The sequence below is a fragment of the Eumetopias jubatus genome, unplaced genomic scaffold, assembly GCF_037043125.1.
Source record: "Eumetopias jubatus isolate StellerSeaLion01/CBP00866 unplaced genomic scaffold, mEumJub1_p1.0 scaffold_2, whole genome shotgun sequence".
In the NCBI taxonomy this organism is placed as follows: domain Eukaryota; kingdom Metazoa; phylum Chordata; class Mammalia; order Carnivora; family Otariidae; genus Eumetopias; species Eumetopias jubatus.
Window position 1 is genome coordinate 131384454 of NW_028274808.1, and position 15937 is coordinate 131400390.

General features: G+C 39.2%; 1 protein-coding gene across 2 annotated transcripts in view; it reads right to left on the reverse strand.

The window, feature by feature from the left end:
- Window positions 1-1354: 1354 nt before the first annotated feature.
- PKD2 (polycystin 2, transient receptor potential cation channel) overlaps window positions 1355-15937 on the reverse strand; it is a 53954-nt gene continuing 39371 nt past the window's right edge. For both annotated transcript variants that reach the window (XM_088020318.1, XM_028117792.2), the window contains 6 exons: window positions 11483-11581; window positions 8852-8973; window positions 8489-8606; window positions 7241-7404; window positions 1948-2095; window positions 1355-1591 (listed from right to left, as the gene is read on the reverse strand). In XM_088020318.1, the coding sequence (XP_087876444.1) occupies window positions 1355-1591; window positions 1948-2095; window positions 7241-7404; window positions 8489-8606; window positions 8852-8973; window positions 11483-11581 (888 nt within the window). The remainder of the gene's footprint in view (window positions 1592-1947; window positions 2096-7240; window positions 7405-8488; window positions 8607-8851; window positions 8974-11482; window positions 11582-15937) is intronic.

Consider the following 15937-nt stretch of genomic DNA (forward strand, 5'->3'; position numbering starts at 1 on the left):
ATCTGCTGCAAATTCAAACTTTGGCTGATACATTCTGATAATGAATTTTCAATACCAGAAACTCCTTTTGATTAAACTGAGCTCCATTTAGATTATAAATTCTAGTTTTGAAATGCAGGATCAAGAGTATCTGAGTTCTCAGAGTGCCTGGGTGGCTCAGCTGGTTAAGTCTCCAACTCTTGATTTCGGCTCAGGCCATGATCTCAGGGTCAAGAGATCGAGCCTCATGTTGGGCTCTGTGCTGAGCATGGAGCCTGCTTAAGGTTGTCTCTCTCCCTCTTCCTCTGCCCCTCCCTCTCATAAAAAAAAAAAAGTATTTGAGTTCTATATTCTCAAAACGGCATAAAACTCAAACTTTAGTCTCACAATATTTATATGTGAATTTCAAAACTTTAAATTCTTGTGTAAAATGAACATATTTGCTGAGTTAAAACCTTCAGTACATACTTAAAACATTTAGTAAGTTGGCCTTCCCAGATTAGTTACATTAAAATCAGTTGCAAATAAGTTGGGCCACCTGGGAAGAGAATATATGGACAAATCTTTATACTAAACTAATTATTAGAGTAAGTCAAACTCAGTGATAGGGCTCCTTCCAATTTTCCCATGTTATGGTTGGAGATGACATTTTAATCCACAATCAATCTTTGGTGGCTTCATGCAGTTCAGAGCAAAAATAGTGTGAATTAAGTGAAACAGTTATTCCCACAGACATTAGATATGATACAATACCCAAAGAAAAGCACAGTATCCAACATTTATCTTAACCATTCATACAAATTCTAGCATAATGACTACATACCCATTCTATGGTTTGGAGTTCTTTTCGAGTTTATCTTTTAGAAAAGTTTACCCCGGGGAAGGTAGTTGAAACAAAAGGCTCCTTTCTTAAAAGAAAGCTATGTATTATATCCATGAGCTCAGCCTGCATGGGAAGGAATGCCCCTACTTTCCCTTCACACACTGGGCAAAAATGACAATACTGATTTTCATGATTGGAAATAAAACTCAGAAGCCTTTTGACGCTTCTCTCCTCACTTTAAAGGCTACTTCATTGTCAACTGAGAAGACTCATCCATGGTAGCAAGTGGGCATACCACTCCATATACTTTACAAAGACTTTTTTTCTAGACTCAATATTTACACCTAGATTTCTTACATGAGAAAAAAAAAATCTTCTTTGATCCATGGGCAAGGTTTATCTAAAATAAATTAAAGTGCAGAAGACTTAATGGCTGGTCACAAAGACCGGCATCCTACGGTGGTCAGGGCATATAAAGAGTGTACCTGCCCTGGCAATGCAGGACACGTCAGCCCCTTTCTCACCGATTAGGAACACATACTAGCACACATCCTAGACGTGGATATTGGAACTCCCGTTTGCACCTACACCTTCCATTCCTTCTGTAGACTGGGAGGAAGAAGGGCGGGAGCTTCTGGGGCGAGCTTGACCGTTCAGTCCCACGGGTGTGCCTAGACCATGACTAGTTTGGGAAGCTGCATCATCGGATTCGCAGCGCCCCAGTTCCTCCCGTACTAGCCGCTCCATCTGCTCCCTGTGGATTTCACTGTCACGACCCAGTCTTTCATCCTAATAAAGGAAAAAGAGACCATGATGTTGGGGGTCAGGCGAGGTATACTTCTGTACTTAGAAGTTGCCCTAGGAAATTAAGGGGCCAAATTATCTGTAAGTGACTCTGGCGATTTATAGCATATACAGCAATTCTCTGAGCTACTGGAGTAACTTTTTTGCTTAATTGTACCATTCAGTTGAAGGCCGAAACATCAGTGCATGCAGTATTACATAACACCTCCAGATTATCATCTGATGGCACGGATCTGCAGTTACACAGACATTTTCAAAAAACGTCTCAGATTTAAGGTTATAAAATATGACTACCCTGATATTTTACTGAGTCAGTGTTTCTGTGTCAGATGACCACTTACCTCCGCCACCCCATCCAGCAGCCTTCCCAACACTTCCCTTCTCTTCAGTTTGGCCCGCTCCATGATCTCCAGCTTCACGATCACAGCGTCAATCTTGGACACGATGCTGCCGATGGAGTGCTCCATGCGGTCCACTCGTCTCACCAGCCTGTTGGAAACCGCAGGTGAGAGGGGTCAAAGCCACCTTGTGCAGTTGGTTGCCTTTTCAGCCCAACTGGCTTTTCAAACGGAAGTGCTAAGATTTTTTTTCTTAAACAATATGATAATCTGAAACACATTCTAAGTAGTCTCAAACTTCAGCGATAAACTCATATATTGCTGATGGGAATGCTAACTGGCACAACTTCTCTGCAAGTCAACATTGTATTACAAGTCTTAAAAACATATGCTTGGCTTTTATTCAGATATTCCATTTTTTGAAAAATTTCTAAGGGAAATATGTATATGTGTGATTTTTTGGGCTACCAGCATACTCATTAGAGTTCTGCTTATTAATAGTGGTTCATTGAAAAATGGTCACATTAGGGGTGCCTGGGTGGCTCAGTTGGTTAAGCGTCTGCCTTGGGACTCAGGTCATGATCTTGGGGTCCTGGGGTCGAGCCCTGCATTGGGCTCCTTGTTCAGTGGGGAGCCTGCTTCTCCCTCTCCCCCTCCCCCGGCCTGTACTCTCTTTCTCTCGTTCTCTCAAATAAATGAATGTTTTTTAAAAAAAGAAAAATGGTTATTTTTATAATTAACAGAAAATTATTCAAATATGTTATTGTTCATCTATATAATGGAATTCCAAGGAGACACCAGAAATTATATGGTGATGGAATATTTAATGAAATAGTAATGTTCACAATATATTAAGTAAATAAAGTAGTTAGAAAACACTGCTCACTAATGAGTGAATGTTTTGAATAAAATAATTTTGAATAAAATTATTCAAATAATTTTGAATAAAAAATTATGTAAATGCTTTAAAAACACAGAAATGGGAGACAACCTCTGGGATGGTGGTTTGAGGGCTCTGTAGGCACTCTCCCCAGAGAAACAACCATAACTGTTAAAAATTATTTAAAAATTTTTTTAAAAATTCTATAAATCTTTTTTTTTCAAAGATTTTATTTATTTATTTGACAGAGAGAGAGAGAGAGACAGCACAAGCAGGGGGAGCAGCAGGGAGAGGGAGAAGCAGGCTCCTGCGGGGCTCGATCCCAGGGCCCCGGGATCATGACCTGACTTGAAAGCAGATGCTTAACCAACTGAGCCAGCCAGGCACCCCAATTCTGTAAATCTTCTTAAGAGTATACAGCAAATGAAGAAGCATTTATTTAAGAAAATTCACTGGATTTTAGTAAGAAGAGTGAGAGTCTATGACATGTGAGCTACGGTCTGCTCCCTGTCTCCCCTAGCTCATTGTGACAGAAGGGTCACTCCAGTTGGGTTCGGCAATGGACCTAGGGCCCCCACTCCCTCCAGCTCCCAGTGGGGGCCTATGGTATCTCCCAGGGAGGAGTGGGCTGCTGCATTTCTCATCTCTATGTCTCCACCTCCAAACCCATGTTGCAGAGGATCTAATCCAGGCAAGAGTGGCTGGGAGGAATGATGTTTTCCTCCACCCAGCTGCCCACTGTAGGCTGGAGTTTCCATGCCAGGAGAGGAAAACTGAGAAGACTGAAGGCTGCCCTCCTAGTCCAGTGGCTTATTCATGAAACAGGGGTAACACGTGGGTAAGTAGACCACTGTCCCTGCACCTAGCTCTGAAGGAGTGGCACAGAGGTTTTGCCCGGGAGGAGAGTCAGGCCACAGGACAGAGAGCTCCAAGGCTTCCTCCAAGAGAACTGGCTTTATTTGGAACAAAGTGATAAGCCTAAGAGTGCTCCTCAGAACAACGGGGATTGTGGTGATAAGCCGTTAAGACAAGGCCGGTCACCTCATGAGACAAAAAAGATAAACTGTTTCCAGCTAGTTTATCAGAAAGAACCAGGAAAAGAGACAGCTAAGAAGACTGCTAAAGACTGGCTTCAAAAACTACCCCTGCAAAGGGGCATGAATTGAATTGGATCAGAGTGTGGAACAGTTTATATCCCGAGGCTTTACTGAAAACAACAGACCCATCAGCCAACAATTAGTGGAAGCCAAGAGGTGGAAGTAATATCAACAGAGGCGGAAGGCTTCCCAGAGAGAACGGGGAAAGACAATGAGAGCCCTGCTAAGAGCACTGTCTTTTCAAAGTGACTGTGGTGGTCACGTGGTCATGTGGTCAGGCCCGTGGCCTCTGAGAAGCAGAATCAGAGGCTTCACAATGCGGGGGAAACAGACTTCATTAAAAAACAAGCATGCAAACAGCAAACAGAACAAGCCTGGGGGATAGGGGAGGAAGAAAATTAGTATTCTAAATTGCTATAATATTTATTTAATATCTCCAGTTTTCAATAAAAAAATATGAGACATGCAAAAACACCAGAAAAAAATGTGACCCATAACACATAGAGAAAAAGGAGGCAACAGAACCTGCCTTTGAGGGGGCCCTGAGAGATTTAGTAGACAAAAAGCTCAAAGTAGCTATTATAAATATATTCAAAGAACTAAAGAAAATCAGGCTTTAAAAGATATAGGAGAGTATGAGGACACTGTCTCATCACATAGAGAATATCAAGAAAGAGATGCAGATTATTTCAAAGAACCTAAGAGAAATTCTGGAGTTGGAAAGTACAATGAATGAAAGGAAAAAGTCCCTAACAGGGTCTCAACAGCAGATTTGAGCTGGCAGGAGAAAGAATCAGCACACTTGAAGACAGATGGACAGAAACTATGCAATCTGAAGAGCAGAGAGAAAAAAGAGTGAAGAAAGATGTGGGATATCAGTAAGCACCCCAACATATCTAGGATAGGAGTCCCAGAAGGAAAGGAGAGAAAGCAGCAAAAAAATATTTGAGGACATAATAGTTGAAAACTTCCCAAACTTGATGAAAATATTATATATCCCAGCAGCTTAATGAACTCCAGCTAGGATGACTGCAAAGAAATCCACATCCAGACAGATCATGGTCAAAATACTGAAACACAAAGACAAAGAAAATATCTTGCAAGCAGCAAGAGAAAAGTGACCCATCACATACAAGGGAACTTAAGTAAGATTAACAGCTATCTTCTCATCAGAAATAGTGGAGACAAGAAAAAAATGAAGGAAAAATAAAAATATTCCTAGATAAAGAAAAACAGGGAATTCAAGCTAGCGGGCCTGCTTTATTTTTTATTTTTATTGTTAAAGATTTTATTTATTTATTTGAGAGAGAGAGAGCGTGCACAGGCTGGGGGGAGGGGTGGAGGGAGAGGGAGACGCAGACTCCCCGCTGAGCAGGGAGCCTGACATGGGGCTTGACCTGAGATCATGACCTGAGCTGAAGGCAGATGCCTAACCGACTGAGCCACCCAGGTGCCCCAGCAGGCCTGCTTCTATTAGAAGAGATACTAGAGGAAGTTCTTCAGGCTGAAAGCAAGTGATCCAGATAGTAATTGGAATCCACATGGAAAAAACAAATAGCACTGGAACATGTTATTATGTAACTGCAAAAGACAATACAAATGTATTGTCCTTTTTTTCTCTTCACTGATTTCAAAAGCAACTGCGTAAGACCATATGTACACAATTGTATTGTTGGGCCTATAACACATAGAAATGTAATAATATATTTGACAATAGCAGGACAAAGGAGGTGGGTAAGATCAAAGTTGTATTGGAATACGGAAATGACACCAGATGGTAACTTGAATCCACAGGAACAAATGAGAAGCAGAAATGGTAAGAAAAAGAATATGCTGAATTCTATAAATATATACTTTCTCTTCTTTCTTGTCTCAGCTCTTTTAAGAGACAAAATTATTGAAGTGATCATTATAACATTGTGATACTGGATTTGTAACATATAATAATGGCACAAAAAGGGGAGGAGTTAACAGAGTTATATAGGAATGATATTTCTGTATCTCCTTGGATTAAATTAATATAAATCTGAGGTAGATTTTGATAAATTTCTTTGTATATGTTAAGTCCTAGAGCAACCACTAAAAACATAACTGAAAAATGTAATGAAAAAAAACTATTAAAGGAATTAAAATGTTACATTAGAAAATACCCATTTTATTTTTTTTAAAGATTTTATTTATTTGACAGAGAGAGACACAGCAAGACAGGGAACACAAGCAGGGGGAGTGGGCTTCTGCCGAGCAGGGAGCCTGATGTGCGGCCCAATCCCAGGACCCTGGGATTGTGACCTGAGCCAAAGGCAGACGCTTAACGACTAAGCCCTGAAAAGTATCCATTTTATGTAAAAGAAAGCAATAAAGGAGAAAAGGAGGAACAAAAAAGACATGAGACCTATAGAAAATGAAAAATAAAATGGTAGATATAAGTCCAACTATATCAATGATAACATTAAATGTAAATGAAGTAAACATTCTAATCAAAAGGCAGAGACTATTAGACTGGATAAAAAGACCAGATCCAACTAAATGGTGTCTACAGGTGACACACGTGAGATTCAAGGATACAAATAGGTTGGAAATGAAAGAATGGAAAAAGATGTATCATGCGAAAAGGAACAATAAAAACGCTGGAGTTGCTATAGTAATATCAGACAAAAAAAGACTTTAAAACAAAAAAAATCTTACTAGAGATAAAGTAGGACATTTTATAATGAAAACAGGGTCAATCTATTAGGAAGATGTATCAATTATAAACATATATACACCTAGCAGCAGAGTGCCAAAATACACAAAGCAAAACCTTACAGAAAGGAAGGAACAGACAATTTAATAATAATAGTTGGAGACTTTAATATCCCACTTCCAAAAGCAGAAAGAACAAATAGGCAGGATGACAGGAAATAGATTTAAATAACACTATAAACCAACCAGACCTAATAAATACCTATAGAACACTCCACTTAACAACAACAAAACATATATTCGTCTCAGGTATATCTTAGGATATACCATGTGCTAAGGCCATAAAAGCATAAAAAAAAAATAAACACATGTAAATGGAGATACAAACACCAAAATGTTAATTGGCATTTTGGTTTAGTGGGAATGGGAGAGATCTTAATGTTTTGTTTTTCTTTATTTGCTGATTTTCCTATAAGGAATATAATACTTTTATCAAAAGAAAAAAGCACCATTAAAAGTTATAAAAAAAAAAAGAACTGATGATTAGTAATGGAAAGGATCAAATTGTGAGAGGTAGAAGTGGCTTGGTCTCATTTGAACTCATCAGCCCCAATTCTGCCAATTCCTTAATACTTACACTTGAAATTCTTCATAAGAAACCCCACTGGAGATGCTTCCCCTCCTTCTGGAGCTATGCCCACTGTCTTCATCATCATCCTCCTCAGAATCATCCAGGCTTCGTGGGAAACTTCGGCTACTCATGGGACGTGGTAAAGAGCTGTGGTCCAGATCCAGGTCCTCCTGAAGAACATGGGGTCACTGAGTGAGGAGCAAGAACACCTAGTCCCCACAGAACTTCACTGTGGGCTTGGGCAGATGGGAAATGGGCATGTACCATTTAACACCGACTGTGATTCCCACACTTCTAAATTTCATGGACTGGCAAATTTTCAAAACAGATTTTAATGACCAGCAAGGAATTGCTAACTTGTTTGGACAAGAAAGAACATTAAAAATAGAACAACAACAAAAAAAGTAAATGAAGAAATATATTCTCACCTTTTCATAAAAAAACACATTTAATAACTACAAAGTAGGAAGAATATAATCTTAGAAGAAATACAGACTTGTGTAAGGTGATTTTACTCACTGTCTTCTTGTTCACATTTCACTATACCTGGTAAAGTTTCCCACCTACCGACACAGTTCTGTGCAGTTTAGCGACCACTGTTCTCTACTATCTCCTTATAGAAAAGAGATTTTTGTAGAGTATTCACCTATATTCTCTACCTCAGTTACCAGGGATATTTTTTGGTTTGTTTAACCATTTATTTTTAAAGTTAATGTCAAAAGCTTTTAATTATCCTTTCTGATTATAAAAGACCATTTCATAAGTATTCAAATGGAAGGCAGCTGCTAGTTTTGTTTTACTATAAATGTTAATTTATAGAGCAACTAACTTTATATCCCCTGAGAAATCTTTTCCCCATTCTCATGGACACTGTGAAGTGTGTAACTCCTAGGTTTCCCTTTTCAAGCTGATGACCAAAAAGCTTAGGGCCACATTTGTAGCTCAGTCTTTAACAAGCATGTATATATTTTTATGGAATGCATTTTTAGCTTCACAGTCTATTTTATATTTCACTTTTGTTTTACCTCATTTTTTCATTTTGATTTTTTTACATTTATGCCAATATATATGTATTTTTACATATTGTTGTTATATATCCTTTTTGGAATATGCTGGGTACTACTACATAAATTGACGGAGACAGAGACAGAGAAAGAAGCAGAAAGACAGAGAGAGACTCTCAGTAATCCACTACTTAGCATGGTGTCTGAAACACAGGCTGAATCAAATCACGTTCTCCTACACTAGACCCACCCTCTCTTTTTCCAAGTCGTCTCTCATCTGCTGATGTTCATGTTCGGTCAGTTCTTGATCTCCATCTTGGTCATATTTTGTGAATATTGCCTCGATCTCTGCATCAGTATGGCCCTTCCTGAAATTATTGAGAGGTTACAGATGAAATCATTCATACACATGGTCTAGTGCAAACACAGAGACATCAAGATGCAGGAAGAAAGGAGAAACTGCTGAATCATCCCTCCTCTTGGGATATGTTCCAGAAAGACACCTCCTCTGAAAAAATAGTGTCTCTCTGAGTACTTAGGCCAGAAATATCCTTATCACCAAGAACTTATCTTTACATAGGAATTTCACAGGGTCTCAGAAAGTGATTCTCACCCTTTGAGATCTTGTCGAAGTTCATCAAAGTTTAACTTGCCTCCCCCTTGCCTCAGACTCTCAGAAATGTCATCCACAGCATTTTTTTTCAGTTTTAGTTTGACCAAGGCTTTATGGTAGCCCTGTTGAAAAGAAAAGATTGGGTTTAGTTTACTCTCTTTTTAGTTAGTCTCTTTTTGTATGTGTTTACCATCCATTTACACGGTAGTGCAGGGCTGTCAAAATGACCTTGCAAGCCCGAACTGTGCAAGTGATGTTAATAATCAACAGGAAAAATTATGATTGCTCTGCGACCTTTAAAACATCTTATCAGGGGCGCCTGTCTGACTCAGTCAGAAAAGCATGTGACTCTTGATCTTGAGGTCATGAGTCGGAGCCCATGTTAGGTGCAGAGATTACTTAAATAAACTTAAAAAAAAAAACCTTTTAATCAAAGCATTAAAAACTCCCTTGGTATTGGTTATAAATTTACAGGGAAGTTTAAAAAAACAGTAAAATGAATATTTATTTGTAAAAATTTTATCCAGGGTAGTTTGAATAGTGCTTCTCTTCTTCTTGTATAATGGATATGGAGGAAGCCTCTTTTCTATGTCTTGAGGAACTTTGATAATCCTTTCTTTATATGGATCAGCTCCAACATTTTATCCTTTGCCCTTCCAATGCTGTAAAATATTCCCAGAGTTCCTTGAATGTGACGTTGTTTGCCAGCGTCACTTCCTTGGAGACACTGTCGGTACTTTCCATCACAACCACTACCCTCATTCATGTTGATAAACTTGCCTTCACTAAGTTCTTTGACTGCATATCTATCTTTCCACAGATATTCAAGATCTTGAAGGGTAACAGCGCCGACATTCCCACGGCCATCTACCTATTCTAGAACTCTTACATTTGTTTTGAACTTCACTTTCAGTGTTATCAGTCTTTGTTTCTTTGCTCAGCTTTCATCTTTGCTGGCCCATTCTCCCTTTCAGATATGCACTCTTGTGACACGTCATGTGGGGGTTTCTCACAGGGAGAGAGAGAAGCAACACAACTACATGTTTTGTGTCTGCACTAAACAGCGGGTGCTCGGTGACCTAACCTAGACTCTGTAAGAAGGGATGTTATTGCTCACGGGTCAGGGTACACATCAGTTATTTATGTAACGATTTATAGCCTGAAGAGCTAGCGTGAAGTTTATATGTTATGCTATTACAGTTAATATACTGTGATAACTGAAATGTTCTGTGACAACTGGAAGTTTGTACTTTATATTCTTTTTTTTTAAAGATTTTATTTATTTATTTGAGAGAGAGAGAATGAGAGATAGAAAGCCCGAGAGGGAAGAGGGTCAGAGGGAGAAGCAGACTCCCTGCTGGGCAGGGAGCCCGATGTGGGACTCAATCCCGGGACTCCAGGATCATGACCTGAGCTGAAGGCAGTCGCTTAACCAACTGAGCCACCCAGATTATTCTTAGTCAAGATACTGTGACAACTGAAATAGGAACTGTGTGGAGAGGCTGGTGTTATTTAACATGAAATAACTGAAATCTGTGCATCTCAGAACCAAAGTGCAATGTAAGGATTGCTTGTATACACCTTGGAGATTTGCTAACATGTAAGAAACTGTTTTGCAAAATTCAGGATAACCCAAATCTTAAGGCCCCATCCAAGGGTTTTTTTTTCCTTTAAATTTTTTATTGTTATGTTAATCACCATACATTCCATCATTAGTTTTGGATACAGCGTTCCATGATTCATTGTTTGTGCATAACACCCCGTGCTCCACGCAGAACGTGCCCTCTTGAATACCCATCACCGGGCTAACCCATCCCCCCACCCCCCTCCCCCCAAGGGGTTTTGTTTTAAGAACTGGAAGTTCTCTGTTCCTACATGATTCACAGACAACAGTCTTAGGACTTGAACCAACAGAAAAAGATCACACAGTCAAGGAGCCACCGGTATCTTAGTAAAATGATGTTAGGGAACAGGCTGTGTACTTTAGATGTAGTTATTTGTTGTTGCTTAAGTTTTATACTTTAAACCAAATAAAGAAGTCACATGGAGAAGAACAAAGCTACCCAACTTTCCTGTCCTGCCCTTCCATTTATTTAACAACTTCCTGAGAAGGTGCGTAAGTGAAAGTTCTCAGGCCCTTACTCTGTGGCCTTTTTCCTTTGACTATTTTAAAACTTCCTTGGAAGGACAAGGATAAAGGGTGAACTACAAAATATTTGCTTCTAAAACTTTTTTTTTCTTTTTTAAAATTGTATTTGAGATAGAAAAAATGGAAATGTCTTTATATTCTTCCCTTTCAGTTTATTCTGAACTCTGGATCTCCAAGTGGCAGCCCACTAGCGGTGTCCTCAAAATAAGTAAAGGTAAAACCAGCAGCTCAGCTCTTAAGAGTCAAAAGAGATTGTGGAGAATTTAATTCTAGGGCATTAAATGATTTCCAGAATTGAAGTCCAGGCTAGCAACATACCCATCTCTAGCTCTAAGACAGAGAACATTTAAATTATTCCTGAAATGTAGCAATCTACTCTTTACACCGTAACAGTGGATCAGTGTTGATGTGTAAATCTGGCTGAAACAATGCTCACTTTATGTAGAAAATAAAACAATTCTGAGAATTAGGGCTTGTCATACCTTTTTGATAAGATCTGAGAGTTCCATTTCAGCTTTCTGCTGGGCCAAATCAGATTTAACTTCAGAGTAAGTATCATTGATGATGGCCAAAAACATATTCTGTTTGTAAATCAAAGGAAAGTTGAGATTAAAGAAGAAACCTAAATATACTTCCTAAACATCAACCCGAAATTTGACATACGCATTTTTGTTCATTTTTTTTAATGATCTGATTTCTTAAGAAGACATAAATTAATAGTTTTGCTACTATACTCTTTGGGAAAGTTATTTTTTTCATTAAATCATGCCAAAGGAAAAGGCAATATATTTTCTTATTTACAAACCATATATTGTGATATATTTTGCAAAAAGAGACAAGAATGAAATACAACAAAATATTGATGTATTTACCTATGGATGGTGGGATTATTTTATTTTATTATTTTTGTTTGTCTACACTTTTTTCATTTGACAGAAATTATTAGAAGTGTAGAACTCTACATAGCTCTTCAAATTTCAACAGTCAATACAGACAAGTGGAATTCTATGCTTCTTCCAAATATTGCTATACAATATTATTTGAGATTTACAGGAGCATATTTTGAAGAGTTGAAAAGATCTCTGCAAATGGGAATACAGTAGGCTTCACAGAAGATAGTCAAGAGAAGCTTAGTGAAAAGACAGACTTTGGAGTCAAGCATACTTGGGTTTCAGTCTTAGCACTGCCAAGACTACATTGTTTAAATGTTCTAATCTTTATTTTAAAATTTATTTGTTCTTACATTAACAAAATGGGAGAAATAGTAGTTCCTCCCCTACAGATTTGTTGTAAGAATTAATGAGATAATCTATGTTAAGTGCTTAGGACAGGGCCTCATGCATGGTTAAGTGCTACATAATTTATAGCTATTATCATTCAGTAAAGGTTAGTTCATTTTCCTAACTTACCCCTCCCCAAGATAATGGTTTGTATTTCCAACACCTGTTTCCCACAGGTTTTTTGTTTTTTTTTTTTAAGATTTTATTTCTTTATTTGACAGAGAGAGACACAGTGAGAGAGGGAACACAAGCAGGGGGAGGGGGAGAGGGAGAGGACCCTGGGATCATGACCTGAGTCGAAGGTAGACACTTAATGACTGAGCCACCCAGGTGCGGCCCCCTCCTCCCAGGTTTTCTTGAAACGCCACACCCAACTGATCAGGTCCTTTAACACATTCCTTTCTGGCATATAGCTCTGGTTTCTGACTACAATTATGTATTTTTTTTAAGATTTTATTTATTTATTTGAGAGAGAGACAGAGCACAAGCAGGGGGAGTGGAAGAGGGAGAGGGATGAGCAGGCTACCCGCTGAGCAGGGAGCCGAATACGGGGCTGGATCCCAGGACCCTGAGATCATGACCCGAGCCAAAGGCAGACGCTTAACTGACTGAGCTACCCAGGCGCCCCCAGAGTTATGTATTTGATTATGTCTGTTTTCCCCACAAGTTTGTGGAACCTCTCTGAGGGCAGGGCTGGTCTGGACCCCCAGTACCTAGCACCTTGCCTGGAATATAGTGGTTCAGTAAATATTTATTGAATGATGGGGGAATGAACAAAAAGAGAGCTCTATTATTTTATTTTATTTATTTTTTTAAAGATTTTATTTATTTATTTGAGAGAGAGAGAATGAGAGATAGAGAGCACGAGAGGGAAGAGGGTCAGAGGGAGAAGCAGACTCCCTGCCGAGCAGGGAGCCCGATGTGGGACTCAATCCCAGGACTCCAGGATCATGACCTGAGCCGAAGGCAGTCGCTTAACCAACTGGGCCACCCAGGCGCCCGAGCTCTATTATTTTAATGGGCTATTAAATTGCTACAAATTAAGGAGGAATACTATTTAAGATTCTGTAGCAGAAATGAGAATAAAATATAAAACGCATGTAAGTTCCTGGCTTAATGCTCAATTCCAAGCACAGCTGGAGTAACATCTCCCACTTTCTCCCTCCCAACCCAGGCAATTACTGTTCTCTTTTTAAGTTCCCAAATGGCTGGTAGCTAACGCCTGCTAGTATCTTAGTTGTAGGATTAAAGTGTGGGTCCTCTGAAGAGATTTAAAAAAATTAAAAGTGGCTGAGAAAGGCTACTGAGGATGTGGGGAGAGGAAGCTCCCCCTCCTTCTCTCCATTCTGTCTCAGAAGGTTCGCTTGATTGTGTAATTGGAGGTCTTTCCCTGGTGATGATGGGCTTTTGCTTCCTGGCTCCACTGGACCACCTCACATTACTGCGGCTTCTTTTAAAGCCAGGACAGGGCCGCCTGGGTGGCTCAGTCGGTTAAGCGTCTGACTCTTGATTTCGGCTCAGGTCGTGATCTCAGAGTTGTGAGATCAGGCTCTGCGGTCGGCGTGGAGCCTGCTTGGGATTCTCTCTCCCTCTCCCTCTGTTCCTCCTCCCATTCGTGGGCGCGCGCTCTCTCTCTATCTGTACATAATAATAAATTGTAAAAAAATAAATAAAAATAATAAAAAAAATAAGGTCGGGGCAATAAATTAACACCTGGCAGTCTTCTCAGACAAGTGGCCAACGCTGTACTTGGCTTGTCATTTCTTTAAAGAAAAGTTTGTATTGACAGTAGCTTCCTCCTCTCTCTCTGTGGGGTGCAGAGAGACCATTTCCTTTTTGTGTAATAGCACAAAAATTTACTTTAGTATAAAGACAGAAGCTAAAAGCTTCTTTTCATGTTCTAGTGATTGATTTGATGAAATGACTGAGTAGTTTCAGGCACTGTCTACTAAAAAACAACCTTCAAACAAGTCCACATTTGACCATTTCAAATTGCCACCAGGTCTGTCCCTCATTCGGCAGACGGACACACAAAGAAAACTTAGGCGACCTGCAGCTAACTAAAGGGTCTGCTGCAGGGCTCTCAATTCCTGGTGTTTGTTTTCCTAGTAGAGATGCAGGGATTCAGGTGCTCCAGAATCCAAAGTACTACCAATATTAAAGATGAAAAAGGCTTACTGTTCCCTCTATGTTTTCCTTAACATATGACAGGAAAAAGAAACTAGAGAGGCTTAACTTTAAAACTAATGATACAGGGGCGCCTGGGTGGCTCAGTCGGTTGAGCGTCTGACTCTTGGTTTTGGCTCAGATCATGATCTCAGGGGCATGTGATGGAGCCCTGTGTTGGGCTCCAGTGCTCAGTGAGGAGTCTGCTTGAGATTCTCTCTCTCCCTCTGCCCCTCCCCCTGCTCGTACTCTCTCCCCCTCTTTCTAAAATAAATAAATAAATCCTTAAAAAACCCAATAAAACTAATGATACATATGTATAAGATACAAACAGACTTGTTTGATATTCCTGACTCTTTCAATCCTACTAAAGTATATCTAATACTCAATCTGTAAATACTATATACATAACCACTAAATACTTGGACCACCTTTGGGGATATTACACTGAATTACTGAACTTTACAGAAAGGATCTTATAACATCTATTGAAAATGGAGACAATTTTGTTTTCTTACGATCATGATTGATGTAAGGAAAGACTTAAATTAAGTATTAGTGTTTAGATAAAAAATACCCACTGCCTAGGTTACGTTAACTTAATTGAATAATTTCTTGGTAGACAAATAAATGTGTAAATGTTAAGATGAAGAACAAAATGCCTTCTAAAAAATCTCAATTAACTTAGGGTGAGAATGTTAAAAATGTTAATTTGTACCAGATCAAGAGAATGAAAAAGTATTTTGAAAGTAATTTTTTTTTAAGATTTTATTTATTTATTTGACAGAGAGAGACACAGCAGAGAGGGAACACAAGCAGGGGAGTGGGAGAGGGAGAAGCAGGCTTCCCGCAGAGCAGGGAGCCTGACGCGAGGCTCGATCCTAGGACCCTGGGATCATGACCCGAGCCGAAGGCAGACGCTTAACGACTGAGCCACCCAGGCGCCCCGAAAGTAATTTTTAAAGCAATTTCCACTCATGGTTAGATTTAGTTTTATTTTGTATTTTTTGGAGATTTTATTTATTTATTTAGAGAAAGAGCAAGAGCGGGGGTTGGCGGGGGAGAATCTCAGAATCTCAAGTATACACTGAGTGTGGAGCCTGACACAGGGCTTGATCTCACGACCTTGAGATCATGACCTGAGCTGAAATCAAGAGTTGGATGCTTGTATAACACAAATTATATGACTGAACCACCCAGGTGTCCCTACATTTAGCTTTAAATTTAAAATCTGAATGTTCTTTGTAGGTAGTCTCTAGATGTGTTAAATATGAGTAAGTTAAAACAAAAATATCTTAATCTTCACAAGCAATAATTCACCCACATATTACTCTTGACATCCTGGATCTAGCTTGCTTTGTCAGGTCCAATTTTTTTTTTTTTTTTAAAGAAAAGAAGAAAAAGAGGAATGAAAAGTCATGCTAGCAAGTGATCATAAAAGTGCCAACATCTGTGTTAAACAAGCATGTAAACACGTAAGCATTCTACTTT